The 16326-nt window shown below is 44.7% G+C and overlaps 1 protein-coding gene across 1 annotated transcript; it reads right to left on the bottom strand.

Moving 5' to 3' along the window:
• Window positions 1-435: 435 nt before the first annotated feature.
• LOC142485864 (uncharacterized) lies at window positions 436-16115 on the bottom strand. The gene is made up of 2 exons (XM_075584577.1): window positions 16064-16115; window positions 436-3064 (listed from the first exon to the last, which is right to left on the bottom strand). Exon 2 carries the CDS (start codon window positions 2737-2739, stop codon window positions 1105-1107), a length of 1635 nt encoding a protein of 544 aa, XP_075440692.1. The 5' UTR covers window positions 2740-3064; window positions 16064-16115; the 3' UTR covers window positions 436-1104.
• Between the last annotated feature and the right edge of the window lie 211 nt (window positions 16116-16326).

Here is a 16326-nt window from a genome sequence, read left to right as displayed (position 1 = left end):
ACTTAATGTCTCCAACATACTGCACCGACACACTTTATTCGAGCAAATACCCGGTATGTACCTGGCAGATACCTGGAATGCGCCGCTCCTCACCTCTGACAAGCCCCGTTGCATTTGCCTTCCCAGCCTGGGTTCATGCCTGGCTGATGGGCGGCTGATCTGTTAAATGATAATGATTAGGATTTAATAGGCTGCAATGCTTCGCGTGTCTACCAGATGGCATAAATTCATGAATTGTAATGCAGTATATATATATACTGTGCAGTATTGCAGCCAGCAGGAATAAAATGCTTCAATCCCTGCCTGGAAAATACCTCAATGCACTCGGGCAGAAAACAGTCACAAACCTCAATACACCCGGGTATACCCGAATTCGTGGGACTAGCCGAGCTCGAATAAAGTGTGTCGCCAGTGTATAAATCCAGAAGGTCTCCCTTAAGTTCAGTTTTTTGACCCTGTCGCCACTTAATAATGCTAGAGGGATATGTTCTAAGCACATAACAGTCAATGATGATGGATCCTTGTTGTGTATTTCCAAGAAATGTCTAGATAGGTTGTGAGTGGTAATACCATGTAGAATGTTTCTTCTATGTTCTAGAAATCTTGTGCTTAGAGTCCTTGTGGTTCTCCCCACATATTGGAGTCTGCATTTGCATGTAATGACATAGATCACGAATGAGGATAGACAATCCATATGACTCTTAATTGTATGTGTAGATTTATTAAAAAAGGATGTAACTTGGTTGGTTTTGCACATATGTTTGCATGTTATACATCTATTTCTACCACAAACAAAGTTGCCATTTATTGTCGGTTTTAACAAAGAAAGATCCTTAATCTGTTTAAGGCGACTAGGTGCCAGAATGGTTTTCAAGTTTCTGGCTTTTTTGTATATAATGGGAACTTTAGTTGGTAATTTATTTCCAATTATTGGGTCCCTTAACAATATACTCCAGTGTTTGTTGAGAATTGTTGAAATGCCTTTCACTGAATTATTAAATGTCGTAATGAAAAATGGTGACTTGACAGAATTGACCCCAAAATCACCATTGGTCCCTCCAACCTTGTTTGATTTGGATAATAAAGATTTACGCTCTAGGAGACCTACCTGTCGAAATGTCTCATATACAGTATGATGTGTTTGTCATAACCTTTGGCCAGAAATCTTTCAACCAATATTTCCCCCTGGGCCAAAAAATCAGAATGTGAAGAACAATTCCTCCTAATTCTGAGAAATTGGCCCCTGGGGATATTGGCCAACCATCTTTTGTAATGGTTGCTATTATTGTGTAGATAACTATTGGTGGCCACTGTTTTAAAGTGTGTTTTGGTGATGATTTCTCCATTTAAATGAGCCTCCAGTTCTAAGTCCAGAAACACAATCGTGTTCTTATTAACATTGTAAGTAAACTTCAGATCCATGTCATTGTTGTTAAATGCCTGCAGTTTATGTTCCAGGAGTTCCTGATCACCATCCCATATTAGGATGATGTCATCTATGTAACGGCTATAGTACACAAGACTCGCCCCCAGATCTGCATCACCCCACACATGTAGTTCCTCCCACAAACCCATGTAGAGGTTCGCATAACTAGGGGCAAATCTCGTGCCCATGGCCGTCCCACAGATCTGCAAATAATAAATGTCTTCAAATAAAAAATAATTGTGTTCTAGTATGAATGTAATGGCCTGCAAAATAAACAAGGATTGTGTGTTGCCTAAACTTGTGTCCAAATTAAGAAAATGTTTTACTGCTTCTAAACCTTTATTATGTTTAACGCAAGTATACAAAGATGTAATATCACATGTTGCCCAGATGTATGTGGGTTTCCAAATGATTCCAGAGATGGAGTCGAGGACATGCAACGTGTCTCTTAAATACGATTTCAATCGTGTGACTAAAGGTTGTAGAAAATAATCCACGTATTGGGACACGCTGGATGTCATCGACTCCACCCCTGAAACAATGGGTCTTCCAGGAGGGTTGGAAATGTGTTTATGTATCTTGGGAATGTGGTAAAAAATAGGTGTTCTTGGAAACCGTATGTAAAGAAAACCAAATTCTGACTTGTTAATGACATTCATATTTAGAGCCTGAGTAAGAAGATCTTTATACTTCTTTTGAAAACTTTCCATAGGATCTTGCCCCAAAATGATATATGAGGTATTGTCGCCTAAGAGTCTAAAAGCCTCTGACAGGTAATCTGTTCTGTCCTGCAGAACTATGCCCCCTCCTTTATCCGCCTGTCTAATGACAAGGTTGTTTAGACTACAAAGTTCCTTAAGTGCGATGTTCTCCTCTTTTGATAGATTTCTATTCCGTATTGATGTTGTATTTAAACACATTTGTTCAAAATCCTTAAGAACCATGGTGTAAAAAGTTTCAACAAATGCTCCCTTTGAATGGTAAGGAAAATACGTGGACTTTGCAGAAAAAGGAGAGTGGACTATTTTGGTATCTCTTACTGAAGGGAGATCAGCGGATCCATCAACACTTTGTTCTCTATATAAAACTAGGGGTCTTCCTGGTTGTGATGTAATATTTGTATGATTATTCGTAGATGATATAGAACTATCTAGCTCATAAACGGATAGCTGACTTATATCCAACAAATGTGATGACTCCTCTATTTGTATCCCTTCTTGTAACAGGGTGGACATTGCATCAATGCAAGCTATCTCCTGTGTGTTAAGTATACATTGTTGTTGTTCCTTGTTTTGCATCGTGAAATGTCGCATCAGTGTGATTTTCCTAATATATTTGTTCAAGTCTACAAACAGGTCAAATCTGTTTGGAAGACTACTGGGGGCAAATGAGAGACCCTTGGTCAGCAGTGATATGTGGTTACTAGACAAAATATGTGTTGATAAATTGAAAATGCCGTGTACCTCTGGATTGCTGGCTCTTAGCTTACCTACCTTCTTTCTTTGTTCGCGCTTCCCTCCCCTGGTTCCTCGCAGCTTCTTTTTCTCCGTTGTGGAGTGTTTGTATGATACGTCGGTTTCCGATCCCACAGGGGATAAGATTTTCCTCTCTCCCGATTCTCTTCTTGTGTTACTAATTCTAAAAAAGAGGCAGTGTGAGATTTAATGGTTGGGACAGTATTTTCTGGGTGGTTCTTGTTGCTATCCCTAATCTGTGTTTTAGGTATCGCCCCACTACTTTTGTCAATCACCACAGTCTCCTCACAACTTGCTCCCTTTTCTTGTAAGACTTCAAATCTATTTTCTGTAGGACAGGAAAATTGTGTATTTGCTATTGTCTTTTCACTTCTATGAGTGTTCTGTCCTTTGTCACTAGATGTTGAGTGAGTGTTTGAATTGTCTCTACTCTTGTCCCTTTGTTTGTCATCTTTATGGTTGTTTTTTTTTATAATACTTATTTGGAGTATAATGTTTGGATCTATCTCTCCTATCATGTCGTCTCCAATCTCTGATTTTATCAGTAGCATAGTCAGTTTGATCTCTAACATATTTGCTACTCTTGCGATCACTGATCTCCTTTTCATATTTCAGTACCCTAGAGTCAACTAGTTTGTCCAACTCCTGGAATTCTTCACTTTCCACATATGGAATCATGATCTGTTGGGTTTCCTCTATTTCTTTTGCGATTTCATTAAGCTTATCTTCCCTATAATTTATTAATAATTTTATTAGGGTAAAGGAACATGACTCCATTGCGTCATTCCACTTATTTTTAAAATCAATATTTGTATCAAATGTTGTTTTTTTTGTAAACCTTAGGCCCCTAGGGACTATTTTGGCATCCAGATAATTCTGCAATGAAAGGAGATCAAGCCAATGTTTCATCTCTTCCTTCGCCAACCTTTCAAGCTTAAAAAAGTTGGTTTTTAGATCAATTGTATCCTCTTTGAATTCTGTCATATCTATTTCAGCTGAATCTGCATATTGTTGTCTCCTAATGAGACGCTCCTTACTAGTTTTCATCATTTTGCCAGATGTCCCAGAGATGCAAATGCAAGATGGGTGTAAATGGAAAGCTGCTGCTGTCTATTGAGGATGACAATTTAAAGGAACAGTTTTAAAGACAGCGCACCTTTTTCAGCACACCCAAATTGCTGCCTCTCTGGTGACGTGTGCCAAAATGTTGCACCAAATACCAATATTGATTAAGATATTTACATGAACCAACTGGTGCTCGCCTATACAAAATAAAATGTAATATAATGAAAAAATGTACATAAACCAAACAAAAAAAAAAAATATAAAAAATGTGCAAAAATGTGAAAAAAATTATTACAATAATCTGTTGAAAATATATAAAAAATATAGCATAAAAATACAAAAAAATGAACTATAAAAAATACTTAAGTCCAAATGAAGTCCATGAATGAATAAAACAAAGGTCCAGGCTGCTTCTTCTTGGGCTCACCAAGTTCCCATAGTACCTATTAGAAAAAGAAAAGAGAAAAAGCGCCCGATCCTTGTGTAAAATCAGATGAACAATTTAATAAATCATGGACATGACAAATGCACACTTACAATTTGTCTGATTAAAACAAGCATTTTATGGGACCTGCCCATGCACCAAACGAAGACTCCACAGTCACCTCCGCTCTGCAATCTCACGATTAGTTCGTATTCCAGTACTTGAGAACGCCGTTTTCTCCAGGGTGTATATCAACCATCCGTCAGGAGCTTCTCAGCAGCGTGCGTCCGCCATTACTCCCACGCATGTGGTACTGGATACCGGAAGGACTTTGCTTGTGTTTCCTTGGTCTCTCTCTGGTGCCGAAGGCAGGTCAGCCACCGTAGTTACAATGTAAACCGTCCCTACGCGTTTCTTCCGCCTTTGCGGATTTCATCAGGGGATGGACACCAAAGGGGCTATCTGGTGTTAAATAGTCCCTCATGTTAATAAACATTATATGACTCACAGGTGTGTTCAATTCAATCGGTGTCATTAAATCAAGTTGATATCTGGTGCAATGTAATTGAGAACTAAAATATATTTAAACTTGACAGAATTTGGAACGTTAGTGCATTTAATAACAGCAAACAGCAAATCTCCCCCCCCCCCACTTGGCGCACCTCTGGGTTATACTATATATATATATATATATATATATATATATATATATATATATATACACACACACACACACATATATACACACACACACACACACACACACACGTGTATGTGTGTATAAAACAGACTATATATATACATATAGTATGATATATATATATATATATATATATACATACTATATGTGTATGTATATATATATATATATGTATATATATATATATATATATGTATATATATATATATATATATATATATATATATATATATATATATATATATATATATATATACACGACTATTAAGGTTAAAGATAATGGTGAAAGACAGGGTTGCAGACCTGTCTAAGACATGCAAATGAAAATACAGGAATATTTACAGTATATATATATATATATATATATATATATATATATATATATATATATATATATTGCGCGCGCACACACACATATAACGTTTTATCCAACTTTTTCATTTATCATTTGTAGAGAAAATGAACATTGTCGCCAGAAGCGCTATTTTTTCAAAATGTAACATCTCTACTAGTGTAAAATGATACTTCATATAAAGCAGGTTATGGGACCCAGTATAAAATGACCTTCATGTTTCTTATTACATCCCAGTATATGGATACTTTCTATTATCACAAGCTGCTAACATGTGACAGGGCTCAGAGTCTGAGCCCAGAATGTGACATACTGAACATTCTCATTCTAAATTTCAAAAAATATTGTGTTGATTTCTGACCTGACTGCCGTGGTTACAGCTCAACCACTCTGTTCTACTGCATGTCACCACTTTCTGCCACAACCAGCTGACGGTGGATCTGCAAGGAGTTCAACGCTCATTGGCATCACATCTGTGGCTTGGTTAACGTATCATTTCTCCAGCTTTTTATTGTATTATTTTGAAGTAGATTATATTTATTTAGTTGAATAGATATTTATTTAGTTTAATAGATATTTATTTAGTTAAATAGATTATATTTGTAAGTTTAATAAATTATATTTCTTAGTTTAATAAGTTATATTTCTTAGTTTAATAAGTTATATTTCTTAGTTTAATAAATTATATTTCTTAGTTTAATAAGTTATATTTGTTAGTTTAATAAGTTATATTTGTTAGTTAATAGATTATATTTGTTAGCACAGTAGATTATATTTATTTAGTTGAATAGATATTTATTTAGTTAAATAGATTATATTTGTTAGTTTAATAAGTTATATTTCTTAGTTTAATAAATTATATTTCTTAGTTTAATAAGTTATATTTCTTAGTTTAATAAATTATATTTCTTAGTTTAATAAGTTATATTTGTTAGTTTAATAAGTTATATTTGTTAGTTAATAGATTATATTTGTTAGCACAGTAGATTATATTTACTAGTATTTAAGTCTCCCCCTCAGTGCCCCATTAGGACCCGTGCGCATATTTCACATCTTTTCGGAGTCGCTTATTTTTTAGACCCTCGGAGCCGAAACCTAAAGGGGTCAGCTAAGAAAGTTCGGATCAAGAGGAGCCGCACAGTTTAAAGACAGAACATTTCCAAGGGAGATGGAGACAATTTGGGTAAGATCTGATTAAAGGATAACCTTTGGGGAAGGAAAGGGTGACGCGGGAGTGTAAGAGGGGGGTGAGAGAGCAAGGTGGTGTGTCAGATTGGGGCAGAGCAAGAGAACGCAAAAATGATGGGGATTTGCTGCACACCAAAAAAAACAATTAGTGATACTTTTACCGGTGCCCCTTAGTCTCAGGGAAGACCGGCATTTCGTCCAATGGATACAATATGATTGATGGAAAAGGGCACACGGATTTGAATAAAAAAAGATAATTTATTGTGCCACAGACTACAATGTTTCGGCTGCTGGCCTTTCTTTGCTGGATTTAGTGGGTTTAGCCACTTTACCGAGAAAGGCAGCAGGCTGAAATGTTGTTGTCTATGGCAATGCAAGAGAAAACAGGTTGGGGGGGTGGGTTCTCGCAAGGTCGCCGACCCATGGGTGAGTGTCCCCGGTGGCAAATAGTCCTGGACCCCGGGAAAGCTGTCTGTGGCCCATACAAGCTGAGTAACATGTAGAAAGGACACATGTATGTTCAGAATGAGTTAGCATGGTATTTTGAGAGGCATCATAGCAGGTCAGTGCAAGTCAGTGCAGAGCACTGCAAGGTCAGTCAATATGAGGAAGGGTCCGATGGAGGAGTTGGAGGGTCCTAGAATATCTCTTAAAGCAGGGGTGCGCAAATCGAGGGGTGCGACATTTTCTTGGGGAGGGGCTCGGCGCTTATAGTGGCCCCTCGCTCTTCCCCACAGCATTTAAATTAAATGCCGGAAATCGCGCGCAAGGCCTCTGTAAGTTCCCTTTCCTTGGCTCCGGCGGCTTCTGGAGACAGCAACGTGGCATCACATGATGTGGCATTGCCATAGCAACGTGATATCACATGACGTCGTTACATCAGAACGTCGGAGACAAGGTGGGGAGGGTGGAGGGGGGAGCAGGGGAAAAAGGTTGCGCAACCCTGTCTTAAAGCATTGTCTTGCATACAGATCAGAGGCGAAGAATGGATATGGATATCCGATGTGAAGGAGGAAATAATACTGAGATCACTACCGCTAAGACCGATTCGATGGAAGAAGGTGAGTGATGAAATAGCCGTCACTGTGTAACTCTTCCAATTACCTGCAACTTCATGCAGAGAAATAGCAACGCTTGTTTTTAACGCATTAAGCGCCTAATGGGGAATTCAACTGCTGAGAGTTTAAGGGAGTTACTCACCAAACTCAGCGACGTTTCTGTGTCTCTGTGATAACTCCCCCAGGACATGCTTGAAAACCAGAGGTAACTCAATGTATTTTTGATAAATAGAAACATGACCTTCTGGGGAGGGGTATATAATGGGTACTGGGCCTGGTGAGGTGGGTATAACGGGTTCTGGGCCTGGTGAGGTGGGTATAACGGGTACTGGGCCTGGGGAGGAGCGTATAGCAGGGTACTGGGCCTTGGGAGGGTTGTATAACTGGGTACTGAGCCTGGGGAGGTGGGTATAACGGGTATTTGCCCTGTGGAGGGCGGTATAACGTGGTATTGGGGAGGGGGTATAAGTGGCACAGGAGCTCTTGCGATACAGAGTATCACTGTCCCTGGTTACAAACACTTCATGTCTCCTGCAGATCAGGACACGCACGAAGGTGGTGCCCTTTGTGCCACCAGACGACGAGGCGGGCTACGAGGCGGACGACGAGGCATACGATAAAGCGGGCGTCAAGTGGTGCGAAGAGGTGGGCTACAAGGCGGCCGATGAGGCAGACGACGAAGCGGATGTCAAGTCTGGCGACGTGGTGGACGATGGCCTAGGAGAATACGAGAGGTGTGGACGGATCTGCTGCTTCACCTTTTTTAGGCGGAGGAGAAGACCCCGGGAGCAGGTAGCAGAATACGAGAGGTGCGGACAGATCTGCTGCTTCACCTTTTTTAGGCGGAGCAGCAGACCCCGGGAGCAGGTAGCAGAGGAGCCAGGGCGTAGATCCAGGGGTATTCTAGGGGCCCTGAGAAGTTGGTTTGACCGCAGGAGAGGCAGATAAGATCAGGAAGGCTGCGGGAGGGGCAGGTACTATAGGGAGATTGGGATATTGGGCGTGAGAGGGTGAGAGAGAACAAGGAGCAGGGCCGGAGCACGGGTTTCATGCGCCCGAGGCGAAATTTAAAATTTGTGCCCTAGTTGTATAAAAAATAATAAGATAAATAAAATAATAAAATAAACAGTGGCGTAGCTATCGGGGCTGCAGGGGGTGCGACCGCACCCCAGCGCGACGCAAAATAAAAATAAAAGGGCGCCAAAATACTGGATAAAAAAAAGAATAATAATTTTAAAAAAAAGATAAATAAATTAGAAATAATAAGAGGAAAAAATAATAATGATTATTAATGCGCCCCTAGGACCTTTGCGCGCTAGGCGACCGCCTAATGGCCGGCCGGCCCTGCGAGGTATGCGGGAGGAAAAGGGGTGAATGGGATAGATATGCAGGGGAATGGGGGAGCAGGTGAGTTATACACAGGGGCACAAGGGCTCCATCACCCGCATCTCTATATACTGAGTGTGCCCCTGTGTATAACAACGCTGATCTGTGCTGTTCCATCTGATCTCACTGCGCAGTGATCCAGGGACCATCCGATCGCCATTTAATGGGGTCAGGAAGGAATTTTTTTCCCCCATTGCACAGCAGGGGTTATGTTTCGCCTTCCTCTGGATCACAGCAACAAACTGCCCTTTGTGCATGAATTATCAGTGAGATCTTTATACACCCTGCATTGGTCTTCACTCCTTTGCTGCCGGAGGGGCCTGCAGTGCATTGCTCTGCGTGTTACTATATCGCTCTGCAATGTGCTGCAGGCCCCTACCAGCAAAGAGATTAATTATTTCAATAAAATACTCTCTTTAATCCAACCTATGTGTAGTGTCTTTTCTATCCGTTGTATCTATTGCTAACAGCTCAGTGATTCTTCCCCAGGTCGCTGCACTAGTGTCACACTGCCAAGCCGGGTGTGAGGGAGATTTATAGGGTCACATATACACTTCTGCCAAAACACGAGTGCAAACAGGAAGCCCCTCTGATCTGTCATATCTTTTATAACACAAAACAGTATCTAAAAAGGTAAAAAGAACATACATGGGATTCTGCTACAAATATCTCTCTAATTACAAACCAATTAGCAAATCATTCAGATTAGAGTCGAGCGAAAAGAAAGGGTTAAGTATCTCATGTACAGTATATGCAGTGTAGGCTGTTCTGCGCATTACATGCAGGGGACAACGTTTAGGGGATATAAGTAATGCTGATCTCAGAGCTGACCGGCTGACCTGCTCTACCGGCTGATCTGCTCTACTGGCTGACCTGCTCTTCTGGCTGACCGGCTGACCGGCTCTACCGGCTGACCGGCTTCCCTTCTTCCAGCTAACTGACCTGAATTGTGGCCCCTGTATCTCCCAATTAAACGTTTTATTGGCATATTCTTGTTTGACTCGTTCTATACAGACATTTTCTATACATTCATTGTGGGATTTGATAACATCTGTAAGATCTCTCAGAACATCACATTCTGTACGTTTGTGCTGAATATTTTTCCATTCTCAATTTACTTAGGGGCCTATGCAGAGAGCAGCACTGGAAATAATTGGAATTGGTAATAAATTGTACCTGTAATGGCGTGATTTTATCTCCATATGCAGAAAGGTCAGAAAACTGCATTTAAAATCATGCTTGATTATGGAGAGTTTCAACCGGCGAGATGCGCGCTGGTGAAACATGTTTGAAAAAAAGCGCGTTTTTTTTTTTCTTTTCACTCTCGCCGGTGAGCTCCAGTTTCCTGCCAACTTTTGTTGGCGGAGCTAATTGTAGAATTTCTCTCCATTTTAATGGCGCGAACAGCCCCTAGATGGCGATCGTACCTTTCTGCATACGGCCCTTTTCAAAACTGGCGAGATTTTGGTTCTCGCCAGCCGTGCGGCGAGTTCTACTAAAAAAAAATAAAAAAATGCCGCTTTTTACTCAACTCGCCATTTTCAACCTTATTATAGCCATATAGCGCTAAAAAACGCCGAAATTTCCGTTCGCGCTGCTCTCTGCATAGGCCCCTTAATATTAGTTTTTGGCTTCAATTATTTATATCGAGCCCAAAATACCTTTATACAGAAAATGCTGTTCCCTTTATCCCACAAATGCTGCTTCATTAAAGCCCAGGGGTGGCACTTTGTGCATTCTCAAACTTTTAGGCAACATCCCTAATTTCCAAAAGTGGGATAAAATCTGTGCATATGGTTAATTTTTCCATTTTTCCATTGTGACAAAATATCAATTTTCTCACTCAGACTCCTAAATCCCTCCCCAAATATATCAGTTTCACATAAAAGTGTGTGCGCGTCTCCTTCCGCCTAACTGGCACGTCGTCCTTACGGGCGCCACTCCGTGTAACTCCACGCTGCCCTCCAGTGGTAAAAGAAATAAGATACATTTACTATACTCGTCTGGCAGATGCTCCCGTATAAGGTGGGTAACTCTGTATTAGGGGTCTAGGTAGAGTATATTTTATACTTATGTCGGATAGATGAGGAATTTATATTCCTAACGGGTTATTGTGAGAGGCCTTAGATCTTATCCTATATGCACGCAGCCCTCGCCTCTCTGACCTTGAACACGTACTTCAATCTGATTTTTTGAGACTTGAAACTGGATTTCCCAAAACAAACTGATTTTAAACACTGACAAGACTGTAACAATGGTATTTGGGACCAGAGCTAAATTGCTAAAGCTACCAATGACAGAGCTTCAGATAAAAACCAGCTCTAAAACCATCCTAGCCCCTGTTACTTGTTTGAAATAACTGGGCATATAGTTCAACTCCCATTTAACATTTGGGTTGCACATTGATACCGACATCCAAATCCTATGCCAAACTAGGTGTACTTTACAGGAACAAATCCTCCCTAAGGCCCTCATGCAGTAATCGCCTACAGCGATTCAGTAAGCCCAGAGAAGCTGGCGATTAGAGCAAAAATAACCGTTTTTTTTTTTTGCCGGAAAATAAATAAATAAATAAAATCTGCAGATGCGCGGTGATAAGCCACTTTTCGGCACTGATCGCCAGTTTTTCAAACACGCTCAATTCTATAAGCCCTGATCAGCTTATTGCGGCTGATCGCCACTTTAAAATTGCTGTTTCTTCTCCAAATTGTCCCGCCACAAAAGTAGGCAAGAAGGTGGGGTGAAGCTGCGATGAAAATAAAATGCATGTATCCCGGAGCTGATATCCATTAATATCAGCATCAGAGACCCCCGGCATGAATCCCATGCATAAAAAATGCATTTACAGGCAACTTCATTACCGCCAAGGCAATGAAGGGATTATACACCCGTGCCAGGCTTATTGTGGGTAGCGGGGGTGGGAGAAGGTGGTATTTGGCCCTGGCTGGGTGTTTAGGCCTTGCCAGGGGGTTGGGGGATGACTTAACCTCTTCTTTAACTGAGCGGTTAATACCGCTAAGGTAATGAAGGGGTTAACCCCTCCCACTACCCCCCCCACCCGGTAGGCCTAAACACCCATCCTTGGGGCCAATACCCCGTTCACCCACCCCCGCTACCCACAATAAACACAAATACACATAACAGCCCCACTGGCCACCTCCTAGGTCCCTATTAAACCATTACAATATTCATAAAACCATTATTTTGTTTACACCCAGGATTATTACATGGGGTTAGGGCTATGTTATTCAGTGAGGGGTTGTATGTTTGTATTCGTAGGGACAGGCAAGGCCGGAGCCAGATGGGGTTCTCCTGCCTCTGTCCTCCCTGTCTCCTGACCCTTCCTGTAGCCGGACAAAGAAGAAGAAGCAGGCACACGGTCTTACTCAAAGGAGGTTTAATATGCCATAAAGTCCAACGTTTCGGCAGTCAAATACTGCCTTTCTCAAGGTGAAGGCTACCAAACACAAGAAACAGTCACAATATATACCACCCCCCTGATACTCACCCCTCCCGGCTCTGCCACATAACCAGGATGCTGACGCCCACCTGATGACGTCAGAGCTACCATATGGCGCCCCCTAGTGACGTCAGACGTCTAGGTCTAAATCCCTGGCAATACAGCATAGAGCTGCCTTGGAGGACTGCAGCCACAGCCACACATGGGGGAGTGTTCAGTCTGGGGAGAGGTGTGGCTGTGGCTGCAGTCCTCCAAGACAGCTCTATGCTGTATTGCCAGGGATTTAGACCTAGACGTCTGACGTCACTAGGGGGCGCCATATGGTAGCTCTGACGTCATCAGGTGGGCGTCAGCATCCTGGTTATGTGGCAGAGTGGGGTGGGGTTGCATCCCTTGTTTTTATGACTTTCTAATAAAGATAGATTTTTGCCAGACCTGCCTCTTCTCTGGATCATGGTGCGCTGCACTTTCTCTAGGGCAGGCCTGCACAACTCCAGTCCTCGAGGGCCGCACACAGGCCAGGTTTTTAGGATATCCCTACTTCAGCACAGCTGGCTCAATTAGTGGCTCAGTACGACTGAGCCACTAATTGAGCCAGCTGTGCTGATTTAGGGATATCCTGAAAACCTGGCCTGTTTGCGACCCTCGAGGACTGGAGTTGTGCAGGCCTGCTCTAGGGTATGGGAGACTGCCTGACGGGTGGCTGGGTTATGGGAGACTGCCTGACACTTTTATGGGAGTCTGCCTGACACTTGGGTGGGTGGGAGACTGTCTGACACTTGGGTTGACTGCCTGACACTTTGACTGCCTGACACTTGGGTGGGTGGGTGGGAGACTGCCTGACACTTGGGTTTGACTGCCTGACACTTGGGTGGGTGGGTGGGTGGGTGGGTGGGAGACTGCCTGACACTCCAGCTCCAGCTGGAAGGCGACCTGCACCCACGCTGATCGGAGTGCCACGGGGTGCTCTAAACATTATTCTGTGAGTCTTTTGTTCTGTTTAAATGTTTAATAAAACGCTCATTTAATTGAAGACTGTAACTGACGCCCTGCTATCATTTTACCCCACGCATCCCCGTTTCCTGAATTGGGGAGGGGGGAGGATTGGAACGTGTGAGGGAAGGGGAACCACCAGCAATTACTTTGCCCGCAAGCAGCTGATTATACGTTGCCACGGGAAGTACCACGGACGGGTCCATCAGACAACCCCACATTATTCTCTCCCAGGATCGAGCTTACACATGGCCGTGTAAGTAGTGTATTATTATTTTTTCTAAACCCCCCCTTCCATCTGAACAACATTTGGGCTAAGAAGTGGATACCAGGAACAAGATACCCTTACACATATGTGCTCACACAGGGCCGTGTGAGTATTGGATTACCATATACTGTCATTTCGTCACCCCACCTTTATTAAACAGCTAGATATGCTATGAAGTCATCTTAGTAATGTTAATATAGGTCCATCTAATCCTTTGCTCCCCCTTTTTTTCCTTTTCGTTCTCCTATGACATGTTAGACTGCCTGACACGTGGTTGGGTGGGTGACTGACTGCCTGACATATGGGTGGGTGACTGACTGACACGTGGGTGACTGACTGACACGTGGGTGAGTGGGTGAGTGGGTTGGTGTCTGTATACATTCTGTCACTGATACACACAGACACTGGGAGGGGGCAGTCACACACACACTGGGGGGGGGGCAGTCACACACAAACACAGAATGGGAGGGGGGCAGACACACACACACACACAGAATGGGAGGGGGGCAGACACACACACACACAGACTTGGAGGGGGTACTTACACACACTGGGAGAGGGGCATCACACAGTGGCAGGGGGCAGACAGACACACACACAGACACACAGACTGGGAGGGGGCAGTCACACATACACACAGACTGGGAGGGGGGCAGTCAAACATACACTGGAAGGGGGGCAGTCACACACACACAGACTGGGAGAGGGGCAGTCACACACACACAGACTGGGAGGGGGAGGGCAGTCACACACACACAGACTGGGAGGGGGAGGGCAGTCACACACACACAGACTGGGAGGGGGAGGGCAGTCACACACACAAACAGACTGGGAGGGGGGGCAGTCACACATACACTGGGAGGGAGGGGCAGTCACACATACACACAGACTGGGAGCGGGGCAGTCAAACATACACTGGGAGGGAGGGGCAGTCACACACACGCACAGACTGGGAGGGGGGGCAGTCACACACACATAGACTGGGAGGGGGGGCAGTCACACACACACACAGACTGGGAGGGGGGTAGTCACACACACACTGGGAGGGGGGCAGTCACACACACTGGGAGGGAGGGGCAGTCACACACACACAGACTGGGAGGGGGCAGTCACACACACACACACACACACACACTGGGTGTGGGGGCAGTCACACACACACTGCGAGGGGGGCAGTCACACACCCACACTGGGTGGGGGGCAGTCACACACCCACACTGGGTGCGGGGGCAGTCACACACACACTGCGAGGGGGGCAGTCACACACCCACACTGGGTGGGGGGCAGTCACACACCCACACTGGGTGGGGGGGCAGTCACACACACACTGGGAGGGGAGGCAGTCACACACACTGGGAGGGGGGCAGTCACACACACACTGGGAGGGGGGCAGTCACACACACTGGGAGGGGGGGCAGTCACACACACACTGGGAGGGGGCAGTCACACACACACTGGGAGGGGGGGCAGTCACACACACACTGGGAGGGGGGCAGTCACACACACTGGGAGGTGGGGCAGTCATACACACACAGACTGGGAGGGGGGCAGTCATACACACACAAACTGGGAGGGGAGGCAGTCACACACACAGACTGGGAGGCAGGCAGTCATACACACACAAACTGGGAGGGGGGGCAGTCACACACACAGACTGGGAGGCGGGCAGTCACACTTGCACAGACTGGAAAGGGGAGCAGTCACACACACACAGACTGGGAGGCGGGCAGTCACACACACAGACTGGGAGGGGGGCAGTCACACATACACTGGGAGGGGGGGCAGTCACACACACAGACTGGGAGGGGGGCAGTCACACACACAGACTGGGAGGGGGGCAGTCACACACACAGACTGGGAGGCAGGCAGTCATACACACACAAACTGGGAGGGGGGGCAGTCACACACACAGACTGGGAGGCGGGCAGTCACACTTGCACAGACTGGAAAGGGGAGCAGTCACACACACACAGACTGGGAGGCGGGCAGTCACACACACAGACTGGGAGGGGGGCAGTCACACACACAGACTGGGAGGGGAGGCAGTCACACACACTGGGAGGGGGGGAAGTCACACACACAGACTGGGAGGGGGGCAGTCACACACACTGGGAGGGGGGGAAGTCACACACACAGACTGAGAGGGGGGCAGTCACACACACAGACTGGGAGGCGGGCAGACACACACACACAGACTGGGAAGGGGGCAGTCACACACACAGACTGGGAAGGGGGCAGTCACACACACACAGGCGACATGGTGCTTACCTGTAATGCCACTGTAGGGAGCCAGAAGTAGTGAGGCTTTTTTCCAGTCTGCCGGCAGCTTCAGTTGCCAGCTGTGAGCCTTCCTTCTGGTGAACACACACACACACACACACACACACACACACACACACACACACACACACACACACACACACACACACACACACACACACACTACATCCGTCCCTGATACTAAGCCCCGCCCCCGGCAAATCCTGACCTCCAACCAATCCCCTGCTTCTACTCTAAAGCCCCGCCCCCGG

Source organism: Ascaphus truei, unplaced genomic scaffold (assembly GCF_040206685.1).
Source record: "Ascaphus truei isolate aAscTru1 unplaced genomic scaffold, aAscTru1.hap1 HAP1_SCAFFOLD_659, whole genome shotgun sequence".
NCBI classification, from domain to species: domain Eukaryota; kingdom Metazoa; phylum Chordata; class Amphibia; order Anura; family Ascaphidae; genus Ascaphus; species Ascaphus truei.
This window is presented reverse-complemented; position numbering and strand designations above follow the sequence as displayed.